This window comes from Myotis myotis, unplaced genomic scaffold, assembly GCF_014108235.1.
Source record: "Myotis myotis isolate mMyoMyo1 unplaced genomic scaffold, mMyoMyo1.p scaffold_m19_p_1, whole genome shotgun sequence".
Lineage (NCBI taxonomy): Eukaryota > Metazoa > Chordata > Mammalia > Chiroptera > Vespertilionidae > Myotis > Myotis myotis.
In genome coordinates, this window is record NW_023416313.1 from 148,589,311 (window position 1) to 148,612,767 (window position 23,457).

Genomic DNA, 23,457 nt, shown 5'->3' on the forward strand with positions numbered 1-23,457 from the left:
ATAAAACTTGTAAGAGACAGACATTACATACCTCCAAACTGATGACTCCTGCATGACCATAGAGAAACAGCACAAGGAAGATCAGCCTGGGCAGACAGCACATGCTAGACACCGAGGGTGGAAAAGTACTCACAATCACAGCAGAGGCAGTTTGGTCTTTTTGAATGCAAACCATAAGGGTAGTACTATGGGCACCCAATAGGAAATAGTTCTGCCCTCCTTGCATAGCCTCCTTCTATAGAATAGAGCCTACTGCAGTCAGAATAGACTCTGGGAAGGTACTGGATCCACTCTTACCCACAGACATGATTTTTAAAAAGCTTTCAATAATTTTGTTGTTAATAATTTTCATTTTCAGTATTTCATTTTTAACTTATTTTTTCTGAAATTTCAGAATGTTTTCTCTTTTTCTCTGCTCATCTGTAATGGGGATGACTGATTACAGTTATCAAGGGTAAGAACTGGAAGGGCCCTCAGGCTGTCTCAGTTCCAGCTTCTTCGCCATATAAATGAGCCTGGGGAGGTGAAGTGATGGGCTCAAGTTCTCACAGTGCAAAACTAGGTTTTGAACACAGGTTCCAGTGGGTTTCTTTTCTATTGTGTAATAACTCGTTACATGCCACAACTCAGCATTGTCTAATTTCTCCCAATTCAGGGTACTTGGAAACATACTAGGCCTATGACCCTGTGGGAGAGGCTGACTGGTGCTGAGTATAATAATACTAGAGGCCTGATGCATGAAATTCGTGCAAGGGGCTCGGCCCTCGCAGCCCCAGCTTCGTCCTGAAGGATGTCCGGAAGAACGTTTGGCTGTCTGGTCTAATTAGCATATCACCCTTTTATTATTATAGATTGTCATTCTTATGATCTTATAGCACCTGGTCGGCTTTATTTTTCTTAACAGCATTGTCATATTGTTGACTTGTATTTATTTTGGAAAAGAAATTGAGGAGATTTTGTCTCTGAATGGAAGGCAGGATCTGGCCGTTGATCCATCCATTGCTCCACAGAGAGGATCAAAGGTACTGCCATGGGGATAAAGGACTGGGAGTGAGGAGCAGTGTCCCTAAAGAGTGGGGTTTATTTAGTTTGAGATGAAAGTGGAGGACTGGTCTTTGTTCTTTCACTCTGTGGATGTACTCTAAGTGTGAAGGTAGGCACCCATTGGAATGCAAAAGGATCCAGGCAGGGTTGAGATTTCAAGGAGTTTCTTTCTTTTTAATCCTCACCTGAGGATAGATATTTTTTCCATTGATTTCTAGAGAGAGTGGAAGGGAGGGACAGAGAGAGAGAGAGAGAGAGAGAGAGAGAGAAAGAAACAACGTGAGAGAGACATATCGATTGGCTGCCTACCACATGCGTCTCTACTGAGTACATACCCATGACCCTTCAGTCTGCCGACCAACGTTCTAACCACTGAGCAAGCCTGTCCAGGGCATAAGGAGTTTCTTTAGAAAAAGGTGGAGAACAAAGACAAACTCTGGAGTTCTTTAGGGCTTTGTACTCCCACAACACAGAGGAGACTTCTTACTCTTCAAACTGCAAAGTCACTCACTATAAGGGGCTCAGCTTGGCTGGGAGGAGAAAGATTTTCCAGCTGACTGGAGGGGAAGAACTGCATAGCAGGGATGTGGGCTGGAAATACACTGCAATAAAGTGGTTCCCATGGCAACCAGATGTCAGGGTGTAGTGGAAAGAGTTCTTGACCAGGAGTTTGGGAACCTGTGCTCTTTGGCTTTGCCACTAGCTGGTTGTGTGATGGTGGGAAAGTCGCTTAAATTCTCCATTCCAAAGTTTTTACATCTTCAATTGAAAAGGTTGAACCAGGAGGTGATTAAATTTTCTCACTGATCTGACACTGTGCGTGTGTGTACGTGTGTAAGGGGTAGGGCTGTAGGGCTGAGGAGGATGTCCTTCATATGGAAAACATACTAATGATTTGGATGCTGATAAATGGATTAGCTGTGAACTCATTTTTAAGTTGATTTTTGCTACAGAGGAGGGTTGTTGCTCCTGTGCCACATCTCTGATTTAACATACAGTGTCTGTTATACTGACCCCTTTGTGGTTCTTTGTGTCCTTATTTGTAAACTTGGTGCGTGGAATTCTTCTCCTCTTTAGACGACTGAAGCAGTTAATCGTCTGTCAATCACTCATGATTATAACATGTGCTCTGCAAACACAGTTTAGGTCTTTATAAAACAGGAGGCCTTTGACATGGCAGAGCTTCTGACAACACAGGCCATTTCTCCTTGGTGTTATCCTGTGGATGTCGACTTTCCTTCTCACTGTCTCTGAGTAATACTGCTCACTTCTGCCAGGTGGTGGGTGAAGATGGAAACTGCCTCTGGGCACACCCAGAAGTCCTCGAGGACGAATCTCTAAAGCTTTGGTAGGAATTGTAAAGACACTCCAGCTTTCTCCACAGGCACTTCACACCCTTCAGGTTTATCTGTGACTGGAGTCCTGGGGATGAGGAAAAAGCAAGAACCTCACTGAGGTGAAGACGTTTTATTTCAGGGTCCCAGTCTATTGGGCCCATTTCCAGGAGACACATCGGTCTGCAAAGGTAGATGAGGCTGCAGATTTGTCTCCTGGGGCTTCCAGAGCAGCTGGATTTTGAGGATCAGTGTGAGAAAGGAGTCATTCAATGTGTATACTCTTGTTTTATGTTTGGGAAGCAACACTCATCAATTCATGGAAGGTGGTCACGTAAGTGGGGAGAGAAGGCAAAGGGCTCAGTGTTACATATTCCATTTGTCAGTAACCCAATTCTACCATCTTCCATTTCACCTTCTAAGTTTTGACCTTTTTAGGACTGCTCCTCCCCACTTCGTGCTAATGAATGGAATTCTATTACTTGGTCTTGAAAAATGAAAGTTTGAACTATTTTGGGAAAGAGCTATTAGCAAGATAAGAAGACAAAACTATTGCTTATTCCCCCAAGTTACAGAAAAGCTGGTACTATTATGTGTCATAAAGTGAGACATGAAAATATTTCTAAAAGAAAAGTCTGGCAAACACCCAGGCTCCAAATATTACCATTCTGACCACCTTCAGGCTTTTGTCAAGATATGATCTCATTTTAGCCTTTTCTTGACCACCTGACTTAAAATAGTTATTTCCCATAGCCCCATGGTAACATATTCTATCTCCCTGTAGGGTCTTACATGGTAATTATCACCATCTAACAAATATTTTACTTTGTATTTATTTTCACTAAAATAAAGTCATAGGTTTTTGAGTACTGTATTCTCAGTGTATCTAGAAAGGTACTTGGCACATAGTAGGTGTTTACAGTAGGTGCTTAATAAACTGTTATTAATAAGTAAATCTATGTTATATTCTAGGAAAGCAATTTTAACCTCCCAAGGTTCATACTTTGCATTAGTTTTCTTTCTTAATAATTTGTTGCCATAGCAATATATTTGTACTGACATTTCTTTTTCTGAAAGTTATAAGTATTCATGAGGTTTTGTCCTTAAACCAGAAAATAATAATTTAAACTTCCCTATTTTCCACATGTGTGCAAGTAAACCGAAAACTTAAGGCTATTAGATTTCTTATTTAAACACAGAGTTTGAGAACCTTCCTTATTTAAATTAATATAAGCAATTGCTTTTTGGTTTGGTTTCCTTTGTCCGGTCACCAGGCATGCTGCTCCTTGGGAGCTCTTGAGTATCCTGGGTATGCGTTCAGAGAACTCCTTCAGTGTTTGATACACACTACTGTATGCTGTTACTATCCATAATGCATTTGTGTATGTGTGAACTGCTAAAAAGAAACACCACCCCCCCCCCCGAAAACCAAGAACCCAGAGATTCTGCATTCTTGAAGAATGCCAAAATCATTTGGGGGTGGTGAATGGGGGAGCGAGGAGGAGTTAGGAATTACTCTTTTGTTTAAGAAAGGTGTTATTGTGGCTTAATTTTCCCAGCAGTTCTGTTTGGAGAAAAAGTTTGCAAAACCCCTTAAAAAATAAAGTAGAAATGTTCTCTGATAGTCCAAGCCTCAGGGCCTGGGCCCTGGGATTAAACGGAGAAAAAAGGTAGTGAAAGGAGAAAGCCTGCTATCTTCCCCATTTGACTCCTGCCACAGGGAATGTGCAAGGAACATTGGCACATTGGTATCTGCTCGCCAAGAGTAAGTAACATGGTTTTCTAGAGTACTCTATTAGTACCCTTCACACATTCTTGTTATAGTCAGTAGCATTTTGTTAGTGTCTAGATAAGGCTTAGAGAAAGCATCTCAGAAGTCAATGCTAGCACCAGTGTTGTGCACTACTGCATTCCCAGCATCTAGCACAGTGTAGGGAATATAGTACTCACTCATTAAATACTTCACTCACTTGCTCATTCAACACATTTGTTGATTTCCCATTTTGTGCCAGACTTATTCTCAGGCAATAAACAAAACAGACAAAATCCCTGCCTCGTGGAGCTGTATTCCAGTGGAGAGCTAGACAACAGATAAATAAGGAAGTAAAATATATAGCACATCAAATAGTGATAAATGCTATGGAGGACAATTAAGCAGAGAGGGATGAATAAAGTGCCTTGCAAAAAAAAATCAGAGATGTATACTCCTGTCACTTCAATTAACATTTGGGGGCAATATGCTGTACTAGGAAGAGGAGGAAAGAAGCCTGGATTCTGAAGTCTTCACCTTGTCAGTGCAGACAGCTTATCAGGTAGCACTTCCTGTCTGAGACACTGTGGCAGGCTCAGACTCCCCCTAAAGCAGACAAAGTTTGGTTTGAACTCAACTCTCTTTCACATGGTGGCTCCTGCACCTTACTTCACTGCCATGCTTTTTGGGGTCAGTTTGCTCATTATGAATGCAGAGAACTGTGGACAACAGATCTTGAGGCCTTTGCTGCCTTGGTATAAGTGATAATAAAACAGAGAGAATGGAAGAGACCAACTCAGATACTCTGCCTCACTGTACTGTGAATGGTAAAGTTAGCAATTTTGTGGACCTGCCAGAGACCCATGGAGTTTCTCCAGCTCTCATCCCACTGGCTCCAGACCCTGGACTGCCATTCTAGGCAGGGCCCTGAGAAGGAAAGGAGAAGGCGGTCAATGCATTAGTGACCCAGAGACTCTAGGGAGTCTGACAAGGCATTGCCTTCCACAGGCATCAGGAAGGAGGGATATGTGGGTCATTTCCCATGCCGCGGGTAGCCGCTGTCCTCCTTCAGCCAAGGGAATGAGGCATCTCTGTAGAGCAGCCTGGCAGCTGAAATTGCAACTGGTGTTTAAAACCAGGGGAGGGAGAGTTGGGAAGTGGGAGGAGTTAGTTATTTCCAACCCCACCCCCTTGTGGGGACTGGCCAAGGAGTCAAAGGCACCCCCTGCATCACACAGATGACTGGACTTTACATACTTGTTCCCAGCTGTTCTTTCATTCTGATATTGTTACAGGTGATGCATTTTTTTTTTAGTATATCCCACAGCCCCTAGCCCAGTGCCAGGACAGGCAGCCTTTGACTCAGACCCAGTTCTCGGCTTTGCTTCTGTAACCTTCAGGAAGCTACCTAGTCCCCCTGAGGCTCAGTATTCCCATCTGTAAGATGGAGCTGAGAATAACAACCTCATGGGGTTATAAGGACTGAGTGAGTCCACACCTGAAAAGTGGTGGTATCCTTAGTGTGGTGATTGTGGGGAGGAAGGAGGGGAAGAAGTGGGGGGATAAATGGCGATGGAAGGAGACTTGACTTGGGATGGGGAACATACAATACAGATGATGTGTTGTGAAATTGTGCACCTGAAACCTGTATAATTTTGTTGACTAGTGTCACCACAATAAAATGGGGGGGGGGGGGGGGGGAAGATGAAAAACAAGTGGCTGCATCTTGTCGGCACTCAGTATTTTAGTTCACTTTTTTCCTCAATTATTTCATTGTTTAGTTTCCTCTTTCTTATATGTAGCATTTTTTTTTTTTATTGACTAGCTCTATATGTGCCACCCAATTTACTTACTTTCTGCCATTAGCTTTTTACAACAACACTGTGAAGTTGGAACTCTTTTATCAACCCTAAGCAGAACCTTAGTTCAGGCTTTAACACTAACTTTAAACCTAACTGTAATCATAGCCCTAGGCTTAATCCTAGCCTTAGCCCTCACCCTAGAGCAGCGGTTCTCAACTTGTGAGTCACGACCCCTTTGGCGGTCGAACGACCCTTCCACAGGGGTCGCCCAAGACCATCCTGCATATCAGATATTTACATTACGATTCATAACAGCAGCAACATTACAGTTATGAAGTAGCAACAAAAATAATTTTATGGTTGGGTCACAACATGAGGAACTGTATTGAAAGGGCCAGAAGGTTGAGAACCACTGCCCTAGATGGTTTTAGAAGACAGCGTAAAGTTTATGTCAGGAACACAAAATCTCCGAGTTAGAAAACATTTGACAGATCATCTGGATCACTGTTCCATTATTCCAATTTCTTGACAGATGGTCATGAGCATCAGTTTGAACAGGTCTGGTGGTGAGGGCACAGCCATGTTGCTCCTTGTTTCTAACATGTTGGAGATGGCCTTTTCCACGGTTACCCCATCGTACTCGAGCACACACTCCAGAGTCTGAAACCTGTTGCTTTCCCTTGCTACCTGTGGAAACTTGAACAAGTATTTTGGCTTTTCTGTGTCTTCATGTCCTCATTTATAAAATGGGGATAATAATAAAAAGTGTATTATATGTTTGTTGAGAGGATTAAATAATAGAACACATGTAAAGTGCTCAGAAGAGTTAGTGCCTGGACTATAACAAGTACTCAACAGGTGCTAATTGTTATCACCACTAACATACAGTTTTATGAATTTGCCCGGATATTTTCCTCTTCCTGCTCAAACATGTTTTTCCAAGTCTCTGTCAGAGGATCCACTGGGTCTCCTCCTAGGAATCCACCTTGCAAACCTTATAACAACATGGTACCAAAACTTTGACAGCATCTGCATAATTAGCTTCCAAATGTCATTCCTTTTCCAAAGTCATGATTTCAAACAGGGACAAGAATTGTACCCTTTAGTCTTGGAAGTGCTCTTCACCTTTACATCTAGCATAGATTTAAAGAAGAACAACAGGATATGAATAGCAGGTAGTGGGCTAGATGAGTATGATAGGGCCTGTGTGGTAACTTGGATGCATCTCAGGAAAGTTGGGTCCAAATTCCCTTTCAGGAATGTAGGGCTCAGGGTGCCCAATCTGGATGGGGATCTGAGAACCTGATTTTATCCAAGGGCAGAGTCAATATTCAGAGCCTTGAGATAGTTTCACCAGAGAAACCATCCAACAGGGTGGGGTAGTGAGGTAGAGGCCAGGTACAGGCCTATGTTGGAGTTAGGACACTAGGGCAGAGTGAGTGGGCTTGAGATGGAGAGTTGAAAAGAGAGATTCTTGGAAATGTACCTGTTTGGGAAGATAAATGAGAAGAGCACATGAGATCATGGCTAAAATGCACAGAATAATTACACATTGTAACTATGTACATTATGTATATGTGTCTATCTATCTATTTATCTATCTATCTATGAATGAAAGGTCAGGCAGGATCATGAGGGGTGGGAGGTTTGGGAATAACTCTTGGTGAAACAATAAGGAGCCCTGACTGGAACCGACTGTGTGTGTCTGCAAACTTGTTAGCCTTTTTGCACTTCTATGGAAAGCAGAATATTTGGTAAGAAGGGTTAGTTGAAGAAAGTATTCCCTAGACATTGCTTGAAGTAGTCTAATGGGGCTTTGTCAATTTTTTTATTTTAAATTAAAAAATATTTTTTCAACTTTATTGATGTGCAATAAACTGCACATATTCACAGTGCACAGTCTGATAAATTTTATATACCTGTACATCCATGAAACCATCACCATAATCAAGTTACTGAACATATCCATCACCACCGAAAGTTCCAATGAGGTGTTTTATAAGGTTAGTGATAGATATTCTAGATGAGGCCAGAAGGACAGCCACAGGTTTAGCTTCAGAATAGTCTGTCAATCATCTAAGTCTGGGAAAGCACATGGTTTAAGATAAAAGTGGAGTTTAAATTGAGTTGTCCACAGAAGGATAAGAAAGAAATTCTCCAGGCTTTATTTCTAGAAGTGAAGAGGTAGAGAAGGAAGGGATGTCAAAAGGCCATATTCAATCAGTAATCATCAAAACAATACAGAATGCCAGAGATTGAATCTTGCCTTCCATGTTGGGCAAGATGGCATGCAGTGCACACTATTGATGCTGAAGAAAGGGAGCGTCCTCATTTTTCCAACCCCTCTCTTCCAGAACAGCTATATTCATGGTGTATGTGGTTGGGGGAGAAACTGGACATCCATTACCTGTAGTCATATTTTGGAAAGTGCCCCTTTAATCTAATGCCCTCAGCACTTAGTGTGTGGCCAAATCTTTTATGAAGCTTCAAGAAAACTGTTAAAAGTGTACAGTGAATGCTACAACTCCTGACTTTGGCTCTGTCTCTCCTCCGGCCCCACAGTGGGCCACACCCCACTGGAGGTTGCCTCTCTGAGTAATATGAGAGCTCATGAGTGACCGAGGGTGAAGGAAAGGCAGTAATATCAGCCTTCTCTGGCCCCCATTTCTTAAACTATTTATTAAAGAGGAAATCATGATCTTGTTGGAATTGCTGTTCTACATAGATCTCTATGGTTTTTGAGCTGCTTAGAAGTGGGCCAGCAGCAGGGTGGTAGTCGCTGGCACAGTAGTAAATTCCTTCATCTCTTTCTGATGCTTTAAGGATCTCAAGCTCAGCCTCGTTGCTTGAATCATTAATGTTAGCCCTGAACTTGCCGAAGAAACCACGGCCATACATGCCCCCTTCTCGGTGTATGAAAGTCATTGTGTTACCCTGGGTCTGCCTGTACCAGCTGATATAGTAGTTACTGATCGTTTCTCCCTTCAAGGAGCACCTGAGGGTGGCAGACATCCCCAAGGACATAGTCACCTCTTTGTCTTGAGATACCAACACGATAGCTGACATGACTCCTGAAAGCAAAGACATGAGAGGGGCTCAGTGAGAACTGGGGCTACAATCATCGAGTAAGGGGCCCTGTCCATGAGCTCCTGGCCCTGGCATTCTTGATGCCTCATTGTTGCTAGTCTTACTTGATTGAGTTTCCAGGATCTACCTTACCTGTCCAGAAGAGGGTGAGATAGATGAGCGAGCAGTTCCTCTGCATGGCTCCACTTGGGGATAGCTCTGCCTCCGAACTCACCCTCTGCCTGGTCCCTCCTCTGAGTCAACACCTTCTCTGTGACACATTTGTGACTGAGGAAATCAGCCCTTGTCGGCAGCTGTTCTGTTTCCCATGAGGGGTTTTGGCCAAATCACAGGAGTTTCACAGAGCTTATAGACTGTTACTGGCATGATAGTACCACCTTCAAGATTGATAATGTGGTCCAGATAAGGAAGGACACTTCAAAAAAAGTTAAGACAGCTTATTTGATAACAAGGTTTCTGCTTCCCACCTTAGAAGTTATGTTTGATATTATGTTTCATTTTCATGTTAGATGTACTTGTTATATGCTCTGTGGTGATGTCATAGTCAATGCCAAGAAGAATTATTGATATTTACAGCTGTAATCAAAAGAACCATCAAATAAGGAGATCGATGGACTACGGGTGTTGTAATGATTTTGTGTTTACTGCAACTCCCTCCAGGCAGAGTTGGATAGCTGCATAAGGGTGATTCACCCAAGTGTAAAAGAGCAAGCCAATGAAATATTGTTTCCAAATTTGAGCCAGTTTCCTGATCTTTATTGAGCTCATCTGTCTTTTCTGAAGCTAGGTCACCTATGTTGAATTATATAGAGCCAAATATTGTTACAAAACTTAGAAACCACCACTACCTTCCAGTTTATGACAGCCTAAATTTATATGTTTTCAAAACAGAGGCATGCTTGAACTTTTGGGACCTACATTTTTGAATTTCAAGAACAATAATCTATGCAATTTTGAAATAAACAGGTAAATTAATAATGGAAACTAGAGGGTACAACAGAAGCCGGGAGGAGGATCCTTTGGTATGCAAAGAAGCAGGAGCAAAGGCAGCACCCAACATCTGAGGATAGGTGCAGGACCTAAATTCCCTTGCTAGTGGAGGAGAGACCCACCTAAACTTTCTTGTTTTCCCGCGTGTGACTGGGACCAGATTGACCTGAAGAAATTCAGATAGAAGCAAGCTCAAGTTTGCTTGATATCATGGTCATTGCTCTCCTTACCCTTGAGTCATCTCATTTACCCAACTACCCACTACCACCATTCCTAGAGGACCATTAGCAAGTACTCAAGGTGGTCTCATTCTTTGAAATGACAAAATCCATCATCAGTTCTTACCTGATGGACACAATGATGCCCATTCTCTATAGCTCTTTGAGAGTTGTTGAGGGTAGCTTTCCTGGACTTACATACTTCATCTTTTTATATCAGGCTCTTAGCTGTTGGCACATCCTATAATTTAGTCATTTTTACTACACACTAGATCCTAAAGATTCACTGGAAAATGACAGATGTTATCTCTCCTCTTATAAAACGTATGTTCTAGCATGAGACCTAGGCATCACTTAATGCATAATTTGCATAATGAATTCCTCCACTGCAGCTGTTATAAGTACTGCGTAGAAGCAGAAGTAATATGAAACCATGTTACTGGGGCCAGGATCTGGTAAGGGAAGGCTTCCCTAAAGACGTGACTTTACAGATAAGACTCCAAAGCAGAAGTTACCCAGCTATGCTAGATGGAGTCTTTTTGTCCCTCCAGGTCTACTCTACTTCTTACTCTAGGAGGCTGACCTTAATGGACAACATCCACCTGGTTCCCTTGCTCTCTGGTATGCCATTTCATTTGACCAGTGGGAGGTACTATTAGGAGACTGGAGAGGAGGAGAGTGAGGTACGTTGTTATTACCACCCATTACTTCCTGCAGGAATGCATATTGGCAGGGGCTGCTTTCCTCAACTGCAGGCTATAGCTTCTTTCCTACACCTGCAGCATCCAGTAACGGCTCCTCTACATCATGTTTCAGGATTAGGGTGGCAGTGACTTCTTTGTTGTCAGACCCAAGGTGTTTCACCATATCTTTTGGTTTCCCACAACCCAGCTGCGTTAGTTTCCTCTGACTGCCTTAAAAGAACCACAAACTGGGTGGCTTAAAACAATAGAAATGTAATGCCTCACTGTTCTGGAGGCTAGAAGTCCAAAATCAAGGTGTCAGTAGGGCTGTACTTCCTCCAAAACCTGTAGGGGGATTCTTTCTTGTCCCTTCTGGACGTCCAGTGCTTTGCTGCAATCTTTGGTATTCTTGGCTTGGCTTGTGGTGTGTCACTTCAGTCCCTGCCTTCCTGGTCACACTGTGTTCTCTCTCCATCTCTGTCTTCACACGACTGCTTCTCATAAAGATGTTGGTCATATTGTGTTTGGGGCTCACCCTACTCCAGCCTGACCTCATCTTAACCAACTATATTAATTTCAATGACCCTATTGCAAATAAGGTCAATTTCCAAGCTACTGGAGGTGAGAACTCAACATATCTTTTCTTTTTTTAGAGACATAATTTAATCCATAACACCTGCCCACACCTTTGTAAATGCCCCTTGCATTAGATTCTCTCAATCACCACTTCAAGAGTATCCTCTGCCTGATACACAAGGTATCAGGGAGCATGTGTAGGGAAAGATTATTGTATATATAAAAAAATGAGGACATGTAAGAAAAAGCCCTGAGGCAGGAGGAAGTGCTGCGGGCTTAAAATTGCACTAATAGCAAAAGAACAATTAGCTGGGCTCAAAGAAGTCTGTCTTCTTAGATAATTACTGTTGAGCTCTCCCAAATTATTCAGAAAGTCATTCTGAAAAATCCCAAGAATGTGCTCATGTTTATAACTATGACTTATATCTGCGATAGGTTAGAGGCAATTTTAAGAGTTGATTGCTAATGGGCAAAAGCAACCTTCCTTAAGGCCCAACTAGGAGTGAGTCAATGTTAATAATAAATCAAAGCCAGAGATAGAAGACAGTAGTGGGGAGGGAACCAGTTATGATGTGGTAGAAGCTTAGGCAGTGGGTGTCTAAAAGCTGTGCCGTGCCTGGTCTGGGAGAATCAGGACCTGCAGCACACCTTGGCCTTCTTGGTCAGGTCACATGGCAGAAGCAAGATGGAATTTGAATACAAATGTAGCCTATCTTGGGGTGCCCAGGTGGAAGGTAGGAAAGTGTGCCAGGGCCTCGCCCTTGGACTCTACCTTTTTCAGGCTCTGTGCAGGCTGTTCCTTGTGCTGATTCTTTCTATGTCAAGGCCAGCAATTAGCCACATCTTCCCATGACCTGGGGGATGCCTGTTTTTTCATGTGATTTTCCAGGAGAACTAATGTTTATTTTCAGCCTGTGAGGAATAAATGAAATGATATTTGCAAACACTTTACTCATTGCTTGGCTATTTGTTAGTTTCCTCCTTGATATATTTTTATAAAAACAAGGATACTTGAGACCTGAGTGGTTAATAGCAGAGGCAAAAGTGGTTTGGAGGGATTTATCCATCCTTCCCCATCATCTCCATCAGCTTCCCATTTTGACGTCTTCAGATTATGAAAATATAGCCTCAGGCATGTTCCCGAGGCATCTTCCAAAGAGATTGCTACTCTTCAGCAATTCTGAAGTTGCCTTTGCATGTAGTGTTTTATGATGTACAAGTGCTGCCTCACACTTGTTACTCGATCTGTCTTTAGCTCTTAGGTAATCCCTCCAAACTTCTTGTGGAACTCATACTGCTCCTCAGAAGTGCTGATTGAAATGAAATGATTTTTTCTGCCCACAGGATGCTTGGCTTGAATGTGAGTTGCTGTCTACAACATACAAGGAGAGCAAAGGAAGACCAGTGAGGAGCTCATTCCCAAGATCATGACCATAGGAAGGACCCTAGGTTTTTGGGTTGTGGCTTTAAAGATAGACTATATCATTATAGTTCCCTTCAGCCTGACCAGACAGAGGAGGGTTAAGAAATAGGCTGCTGACCCTAATATATAAACTGCCACAAGTGCTTTCTGCTTTTCTGTAAGATGTCTAGAGATGGCTGTAAGGCTGAGGTCATTAATATTTCATTTTCAAGGCCACAGTGCTGCTTGTGGGTCTCAGGCAAATCAACCAATGGATTATATAGCAATGGAGGAAGATGTGTTTATTGAGAACAGAAACAAAAATGAAATATTTGAGGTGTTAGGGACCTTAGCAAGCCCTTGAATTTATGTTTCAGCTTTCACTTCCCATAATCTCAAGCAGAGAGCTGCTTTTCTGTTCTTCAAGTGAGTTCCTTGAGCTCATCCTCCATTTCTTTGAATTTGCACAGACTGTTAAGAGCAGGCAGCCCTACCTTTGCTCAGACAAGACTCAGACGGAACACTACCTATAAGACTGGATGGGGTCCTGGAACTTGGCGGGGGGGCCCTCTTTTTTCAGTGCCTTCTCTAGTTCTCAAGAAGTAGCTATGCTGTAGTTCAGAGACTACTGTACTTAGAAAGGCTTGGAAAATCTGGATTTGTGCCTGACACCATCACTTATTGCAAATCACTTAACCTCTCAAGACCTCAGTTTTCTAAACAATAAAATTGGGATAATATGACTTCATATGGTCATGAAATAATGGACGGGAGTACACTTTGTGATAGATCTACAGTTAGACTGCACTGGCAGTCAGCTGACAATGTGGAAGCTGCGAAGGGCACGATTTGGTTTGTGACCTATCTGGAGGCAGAGGAGCAGCACCACCCATAGAACAGCACAGTAATAAGACCCGTCCTCTTTCACGGTGGTTTCAAGACTCTCCAGGGAGAACTGGCATCTATGAGTAAAGTTGCTCTGGAGACCAGAGTCATAGATGTCTCCTTGTTAATATATAATTTCAGGGAGCCATCTTGTATTTCAACTATGTATTTTCTTTTCCCTTCCTCCCCTCCTTTTTTTCTTCCTCTCTCTCTCTCTCTTTTTCTCTAGTTATTCATGTATGGTATGGTCATTAATTTCCCATTCTGTCATTTGGCACTGTAAAATTTTGCTTCTACTAAAAGGAACAAACATTTCTTGTTGCTCCAACAGGCATCTGGCTTGATTCCTGAAAAACAAAATCAAGGTAAGAGGAACCATACCTTTTAATGGTTCTTTACTTCATTTGTGGAAGTTCTTTTATTGCTTGTTGCAATATATTTACTATGGATCTTTTATTTATATATCAAGAGAGCTGTTCCTGGGAAGGGAGATAGACTTTGCTAAAATGCCACTCTTCCACTGGACAAGAGCCCATAACTGTCACGCAGAATTTAACACAAAAAAATATTGTATTGATGTAATTCTTAGTGGCATTTAAGTGCCTACTATTGTACTCTGCCCATATAGAACACACCATAAATGTTGATGCTGGACTGAAGAAAACACAACACAAAATAAACATAATGGGAAGATGAAGGAAGTGGAGCGGGCAATGAAAATTAGATGAAAAAAAGCAAAGTTAAAGCATGGAAAAAGGTTTAGTTGAGTATGATAGACTTATCTGCTGAAAGAACAGAGTAGATCAAACTAAAAAAGAAGGGAATTATAACAACTTAGATAAGAGGAATGTGGAGGCAGAGAACAACTGGAGAGGAAATTAGGACAGCTATCTTCAGGCAGTGGTTCTGGTTCTCAATCTTGGCCCCACATTGGGATCACCTAGGGAGTTTTCAAAAGTACGGAAGCCTAGGTACTATCCCCAAAGAGTCTGACTTAGCTAATCTGGGGTGGGGCCTGGGAATCAGGATTTTTAAAAAAAGCTTCCTAGGTAATTCTATGTGCAGCTGGGGTTGAAGACCACTGGGTAAGAGATCATTGGTCAAACAAAGAATAAAACCATGCAGTGCAGCAAGGGCTTATTACAGTGTTGTCCTCAGGGGATAAGACAAAGCCTGTGGCCAGGTGTCTGTCACCTGTGACTGAATGGCTCTGCCAGTCTTCTGTTCCATGTCTTTTCTCCAGGAACAGAATGGACCTTCAGTGGCTCTCCTCCTTGGTGATTGCTCACAATGGTCTCTTATGAATAAGAGGGTGTGAGGGCCTGCTTAGGTCAACATCAGCCATCTCTTTGCTTCCCTGAATTCCTACAAGAGCAGAGCACTTACTGAGTGCTTAGTAAATATTTGCTAGCTGCTATGGTCCTTGTCCTCTGGGTCCTTCTATACTGATTGAAATGGGCTAAGTCTGTGGTCCTTGGTTCTTCCTCTTAATCCTAACCTGACCTTCAAGATCCAAATTCTGCCCTATTCAACTCCCTTCTGAGAGGTAGAATTCAGCCAGGGGGGCTGCTAACCAGATGTGATTCCTTACACTGGACAACACATCACTGTGTGTGTGAGAGATGGAATGCAGCTTATAGCACACCAGACCCACAGAGTAATGGGTTATTGCTGTATTTCAACTACGTATTTTATTTTCCCTTCCTCCCCTCCTTTTTTTCTTTCTCTCTCTCTCTTTTTCTCTAGTAAATCCCAGGCTCACAGAAGATCACAGTCATCTGAGGAGACCTACCACTGAAAGTGAAAATGTGTTCAGTGCCCTGAAGTGACCACCAGTATTTAGAGGGGATGACTTACCTCTGCTCTTCTGGAACTGCTGATTTCATAGTAAAGATTTGTTGAGAGAGAGAGAGAGAGAGAGAGAGAGAGAGAGAGAGAGAGAGAGAGAGAGCTCTGTGGGTTGAATATAAAGTTATTCTGTCTCTGGAATTCTTCTTTGATTTCCCTTGCTTGCTGGAATAGCTGTGGGGCCTCAGTTAGAACATGGAGAGGTCAAAACAGAAAGTTTTATGCTGAGAAGAGACTAATCTTTTGCCTTTGCTGGTAGAAGTCTATTTATAAAAAACAAAGTAATGGTAATTTTTTACTTTCATCCAATGATATCCCAATAGAGAGGAAAATGCTAGAAAAGCTTGGATTGGTTATTAGTTCAAAAGAACCTGAATAGAAGCCCCTCTTCCTTTTTTTCTATTTTTCTGCACACAAATAAAAAGCACTCCTAATTTTCCTCCCCTAAAATAGAGAAAAATATTTCAATCAAGGTTCCTGGTTGGGAGTAGCGTTGGTATATAGGTCAGAGATAGGGAGAAAATAAATGTTTTGTGTGTTTCTTTGGTGACAGGGACTTAGAAAAAAGTAGAATGTAGATGCTTCAGTGCTTATAAGAAGCTCAAATTCTGTATTTTAGAACTATACAGCTGTGGAATTCATCTTATATTAATCTCCAACTTGGCATTAGTCTCCCAGGACAGAAGGTGGTGGCATAACTGGGCTCTCCCAGAGCCATAGGGAAATTCTCTGTCTCATCTTCCACAGCGAAGTAAATAAAGGCCTTTATCTTTTCATCAGAGGGGGAGGGGAGAGCTGCAGGAGGCCTCCCTGGGAGTGAGACCATCTCCACTCTACCTCAACTGGAAGAGAGTGAGATGATCCTATCTTCTGGGTTGGGTCTATGCTGCTAAGGAGATGGAAAGGCCTCACTCTCTTTCCCTTGTGAAAGGGGAGTGGTGGGCCCAGCTGCCAGGACAGACTGATCCTCCATGCCAATAGTATCCATAGCCACCAACAAAAACTTGCATTATCCATGCTCTTTCTGGTGGACCTTCCTGCCCTGACACAATCCATAGGTGCCCCCCTAGTTCTTGGGTTCTGAGCTACCATAGTTAGTACTTTCACTTAGTTTTATCACAGGTTGGGAAGACAAAGAGATGAGGCTGAAAGCATACCAAATCTCCAAACATGGGATCAGCTCTAAAGAAAAAGGACTAATTGAGGAGACAGTGGCAGAGAAACATGGACACACTCTAGTGTGCTTTGGGGAAGGTAGTTGTGTAGATTTAAAAAAGAAAAAAAAGCCCTGGCTGGTGTGCTCAGTGGTAGAGTGTTGACCTTCACACCAAATGTTTGATTCCCAGTCAAGGACACCTACCAGGGTTGCAGGTTCATTCCCTCCACCCCTCAAGTTGCATATGGGAGGCAACCAATTGATGTTTCTCTCTCACATTGATGTTTCTCTCACTCTCTCTCCCCACCCCTCCCTTTTACTGTCTCTAAAAATCAATGGAAAAAAGTATCCTTGGGTGAGGATTAATAATAACAACAAAAAATAAGTAAAAAAGACACCATGATAGTTTGGGGGGCTAAAAGAAGAGAGTTCCTAAACCAACTAAGTGGTAAATTTAGTATTTGAGCAGATGTTCCTATAGCAGCTTGGGTCACCATAGCCCAGTGCCCTGATCACCCATCTGCATCTGCTGCTGCCCCACTGCCACACCCTGCGCACCTCTGAGGCTTGTGGTGAGTCTTTATTGGAAACTGAAAATGGGTACAGAGGCAAGGACTCGGGTAAATAAAGGGTGGGGCAAAAATAGGTTTACAGTTCATGACATAGTTTATTCTTGTATTATTATTTATTAACTTTTATATTATTTTCCATACAAACAACTGTAAACCTACTTTTGCCCAACCCTGTACTGCATCTGTCATATTCACCACAGCTAGAGACACCATAGTTTGATGGCTGTTTATTATTTCTATGGTACTGTTGTGTTAGAGCCTCGTTTAGAATGCGAGTGCTGTTATGTACAACATGATGTGACAAGTTAAAGGGCTGTTAACATTGAGCTGTGTAATGGACACTTAGGATAAGCGAATGAAAAGATTATTGAATGGAAATACAAGCTATTCAGTTGGCAGGGCTTTAGTTGTCAAGTTGTCTAAGGGTTTGCACACGTGCATGACTGAGTACTGACTGTGAACTTGGGAAGTTACCAAAGGAGGGCAAAGGAAATACTATGCACAGCAAGTTGGCTCTGCATCATGAACAACCTCAGCATATATCAAATGGAAATGCATGGGGAGTGAAATCATGGTACATAACAAAGCACACAGTATTGATCTAAATTGAGAGCAGTGTTCAGGCCATGGTGAGAAAGCAGGGATGTAGGATGACAGAAACTGCATAGGGAACGGCTCATGCCAAGATGGACTAGTAGAGCACATGGAAAGAGGATTTTTGCAAGACTCAACTGACAATGATCTCTCTGTCAGAATATCTTCTTTTAAAAAGTGCCAGCTCAAGTCCCAGAATTGGTGACCCAGAGGCTGAGCTGAAGGTCATAGTGGCAGCACGCTAGGAGGGGAACTGTTGTCTCTACTTACCGTCTGCTGTGTTTGTGTTGACTCACAAGGTGGTTGGGGACTCAGCTGGACAGCATACCAAATGCTTAGCAGAACTCCCAAAGTTACTGTTGGTCCAGAGGGTCCCTTGTTAATAAATATTATAGCACAAACTATGTATTTATCCAGGGAAGTATGATAGGGAAGGGATACTAGCAGGAAAAAGAAGACATAGTTTAAAAAACTATGGCAATTAAAAAATGTTTATTTTTGAGGAAGAGATGTAATCCAGACAATTTCCCCCTTATGTCAATAGACTAAACCCTAAGCTTCAAGCATGGAGAGGTCAAGGACAAACTTTTTTTTAGGGCAAACAAGATGAGGAAAAGCTGCCTCTGTGTACAGACGCAAAGCAGCTATGCCATGGAGACCATGGCCACATTACAACGAGGGCCTCCCTGTGTGGTTATCAGGGACCCCAACTCACTTAGGCAGATCATCACATACAAAAAGGGCTCTCAGCTTCCCTCTACAATACTCAGGTTCCATCAGTCCTCTTTTCTTCTAACAGTGTGTGAAACCTAGCTCATTTGACTGGTAGAAGAGGCCTTGGGAAAGGCTTGGAAAAAAACAGGATCAAAATTCACATAAAGACTAGAGATGCAGTTATTAGAACTGCTGGTTAAAAATCTTTCTGCAATCCAGGCAGTCATCCTCTTTTGACCCTCTCTTTGGTCCTGTAGCTAAATTGAGGAATCAGGATTATGCGCTTGAGTTGCTGCTCTGGTTGGGTGGGAGAGTTATAGACAAGCCTTGCCACTTAAAAAAAATCTTTTCATTTTAAAGAAGGGACTAGATCCATGTGGGACTATTGTGAAGAGTAAGTCATCCATGGCTGCAACATACCAGCATCACCAGATGGGGTGCAGGAATGTAGGCAATTTATAAAATCTTTGTGACAGCTTCTGTGACCACAGGGGAAGATGTTGACTCGACTTAGCATTTTTAAACTTAAGTATTCACCTCACGCCAATGTATGCAGCTGTTTTCTCTCATCTGAGGTTGGTTATTTGGGAATGCAGAAAGATGAGGCATTATTTCTTTAAATAAAATATTCCCTTTCATTACATCAGTCCACAGGCTGATGCTCTATCCACTGAGCCAAACCAGTGGTAATCATGAGCACATATGCGGAATTTAACACCATGAGCATGAGTGAGATCACCTAGAGAGCGATAACAGAGGGAAGGGGGACCCAGCAAGGGCTATGGGTGCTCTATAGTTAGAAGTAGATAGAAGAGGAAGAGCCAGTGAAGGAGACTGAGAAGGAGAGGCCACACTTTTCTCTTTATATCAATCAATTCTGCTGTGGTAACAAACAGCACCAATATCTCAATAGTTTAGACAATGAAAATTTACTTTTGCTTCTGTTTTTACTACAACTTGGTGCCTACAAGGTGTCTGCCAACCTCTGTTCCCTGTGTCTCCCCATTCCAGAATCCAGGTTGAAAGATAACAGTATTGGGGACACACTGTTCTCACGGCAGAGGAAAAAGAACAATGGGAGAGGAAAAGCATCTAAATGCGGCATCTCAGAAGCTAAGCATGGAGAACATTTCAAGAAGAAATGGGTGGCCACTGCTGAGAGGTTAGCTGTTTATTCCTGTGTTTGCTTTATGTCTGTTTCCTCTTATCTTAAACTGGTAAGTCCATGAGGGCAAAGCCCATGTTTATTTTGATCACACTTGTACTCAATGCTTGGCCCAGGACTAGGCACAAAGTAGGGCTCAGATTATATTTGTTGCACAAGAAATAAAAGCCAGTCTGAATCTTTATGATTAATTCAGTAGGCAAAGAGCAGTATCAGATTCCTAACATAGAGTTTGATCGTAGCAAAAAAATGGAAGCCTACTAGATGTCCTTCAATCTGGACACACAGCATTAAGGAAACAGCAAGAAACCATCTGGGTGATTCTCCCATAATCCTTTAGGGCAGTGTTAGCTACTAGAATCTCATGAGATGTGAATGGATGTGCCATTATAGAAATAGTTCTCTGATGCCAATCCTGGGTTAAGTAGGTATCTTTACAGCAGGAATTCTCAGAGCACTTAATATGATAATAAAGAATTGTAAATATTAACAGAGATATTAATATAGTGTATTTGCCAAACTTATTGGACCATGGAATTCTTTTAAATTGCTTAACTGTTAACATATTGGGGGACTAGGATATTTTGAAGAGCAATTTGACAAATCTTGCCCAGAGTTTTGTAACAATTCTAAAAAGAAAGAAACCATATGAAATTCCTTTTTAGTTGACATGGGGAGAAACTCTTCTTGTTGGGTGGAGTCAAAGGGTATTGTAGGCTGATTCATTATTCTGAAGCAATTGATCTTCCTTCTATGTGAGAAGATTATCATTTCCTGACTATTGCTACATGTCTGTCTTACAGTGCCTTCTGTGGGAAGGGTGTGTGTCCTTGCCCAGTAGATTTGGGGATTGGTCATAGGAGGGCTTTGGCCAATGAATGAGTGGACATGATAAGTGTCATGTCTGAGCAGAAGCTTTAAGGAGTATCAAGACTCTAGAGATTCTAGAGTTTCTGCCAGAAGCTCTCTTGTTCTTTTTCCTCTGCCATGAGAACAGTGTGTCCCCAATACTGTTATCTTTCAACCTGGATTCCGGAATGGGGAGACACAGGGAACAGAGGTTGGCAGACACCTTGTAGGCACCAAGTTGTAGTAAAAACAGAAGCAAAAGTAAATTTTCATTGTCTAAACTATTGAGATATTGGTGCTGTTTGTTACCACAGCAGAATTGATTGATATAAAGAGAAAAGTGTGGAAGGCTGATATAACTATGAAAGCTGTTTCTTTCCCAAACTTCCAGAAGAGAAACAACTCCAGAGAAGCAAAAAATAGAATGGCTCCATTTAAAGCTGAATTTTTTATACTTCACAAGAGAAAACATACACTCTTGCTCTGACTGAAAACAACTCCATGAATTGAAACAACTTGATCAGCCTGGATAAAGATTTATAGAGTTATTGTAGGCTATAAGGTGCTGGCATATCTGAGAGGAAATCTCAATATTTCAAACCAAATGAAATCAAAGAACACACAGAAGTGGAAGTTCATGGCCAGTCCCAGTGGCATTATTGCCTCCCTGTAGAGCACATTATTTTCTTAATAGTCTCCCCAGAGTTCCTCACACTTCCCATTAGCAGGGTGGGGAGGAGGTCAGTGCCCTGCAGCACCAAATTCAGGGAAATCCCAGGTTTGGGAGGGCTCTTAAATAAGAACCAAAAGTTAATGGGAGTGACTGTTATTCAAGAAAATAATGTTCTTTCCCTTTCCCCTTCCTCTCTGCTTTTCTTAATTCTTTAATCTTCTCAACCCATGCCATTATAATTTTGCTGGTCTCTTTTGTAGATGTACAGTAGCAGAATTTTGGGCATCTCTAAGCTTTACTTGATAGGGAAATTACTACATCTGTCGGTAGGAAGCCCCTATGAAAGCTCAGATAAACAATAGCTTCCCCACAAGAAGAGGCTGTGTCTAGTCTAGGTTCATGATTTTTTCATCAGTTTTCAGTTTGTTGGCCTATCTATATCTATCTACATCTATCTATTTCTATCTATCTATCTATCTATCAATCTATCATCTATCATTTATCATCATCTATCATCTATCTAAACTAAGAACATCATACCTAAAGGGGTGTGTGTGTGTGTGTGTGTGTAACTGTTGAGGGTGCTCATCTTCCTTTCTGAGTCATCTTAAGAATCCTACAAGCATATGTTACCTCAGGGGAGCAGGTGTTTTCTCTGTTATTAGCTCCATCACCTCCTCTGAGAACCCTTTCCAGTTCTAGGCCATTACTTTTCTCTCTATGTTCTCACAGCTGTTTTCTCCTTCCTCTGTTAATAAGTCTCTATTTTCTTGTCTGTTTTACCCGCTAGAAAGAGCACCTTGAGGACAGAAATTGAGCTTTGGTTGTTTTTGTAACTCAGAATGTGGCACCGCACCAGGAATACTGAATGTATTCAGTACACACATGAGGGATGAGAATATGCATCCACATAATCATAGATTTGTGTATTTTAATAATATAGCGACTGAAAATATCCACTCAAAATTCAAAACACCCAAAGAGCTCATCATATGTCCAGCCAAGAGTCACTGAAAAAATAATAATCATAACTCCTCTGATTTTCTCATAGCTGGTCAGCTTCTCTCTCTGGGTGGGTTTTGCTTACTTGGGTCCCTATGCAGGAATTGGCTCAGAAATATCAAGAATGCTTTGACCCTTTCGGTTGACCTGTGTGCCCCCAAATGACCTTTGAGTATGTCAGACAGTTAGAGAGTGGGTGAAAATCATTGGCCTCTGAAAACCCTTGGCCCTTAGATTACTCAAAAGTGGCAAGGCTTGGGGCCCTACTGTGGCTGAGAGTCAGTGATGCTCACCCAATTCTGGGAAATCCTAGAATCTGTGAGAGTCATTCATTTAATCATACAAATAAATTTCAATTTGTCATATTCAATGATAAGCAAAAGCAGATAAAGTTCTTGACTTCTCAGGACCTACAAACTAGTGAGAAAATAGACATTAATGAAATTAATGAAATATTACAAACTGATATATGAAAGCATATTTAAAAAACCCTAAAAGCTAAACTCTGAACTTGTTGGAAGATCTTAAGATGTCTCTGAATAATTGATGTGTAAGCTTTGATCCAAAAGATAAGTAGGAATTAAACAGGTGATGAGGAGATAGGAGAAGTGTCCACTGGAAGGGAAAAATATGTGCAAAGGCCCTGGAGTGGGAGGGTGCATTCAAGCAAATGGAAGGTCTGTTTAAGCATAGACAATGCAGAAGAGAGGGGTAAAAATTACTGGCAGTGGAGGTGAGAAGGGGTCTAATGCCGGTGGTCTTAATCCAGCATCTAGAAGGGTTCAGGAATCTGGAGAAGCACTATACGTAAATTAATTAAAGAGTCCAGAGACGAAACAAAATTTTGAAAGGCATTTGGGGGGTCCAGAGGAGCTTGGCTAAAGAAACCAAGTTCTCCTTGTCTCAAGACCCCTTGCTATTTATTAACACAATTTGTCCTAAGGCAATGTAGATATACACTTCAAAGGCCAGGGTTTAGTCTACAGAGTCCATTGTCAGATTGGTGAAACTGCCTATGGCTGTTCAGGTGTTTGGCCAGTAGGAGGTAATAACATGTAGATTAAGATACCCTCAGCTGTCTGGCAGCAAGCAATCATTTAATTCATCTTTTTC

At 42.0% G+C, this 23,457-nt stretch overlaps 1 protein-coding gene and 1 gene segment (V, D, J or C); both read right to left on the minus strand.

The window, feature by feature from the left end:
* LOC118679424 overlaps positions 1-9,300 on the minus strand; it is a 58,467-nt gene extending 49,167 nt beyond the window's left edge. The window contains 2 exon segments of the C gene segment in view: positions 8,678-9,001; positions 9,150-9,300. Of these exon segments, the coding sequence occupies positions 8,678-9,001; positions 9,150-9,195 (370 nt within the window).
* Positions 1-23,457, minus strand: part of LOC118679427 (T cell receptor alpha chain MC.7.G5-like) — a 298,506-nt gene that overhangs the window by 130,947 nt on the left and 144,102 nt on the right. The gene's annotated exons all lie outside the window — the stretch shown is intronic.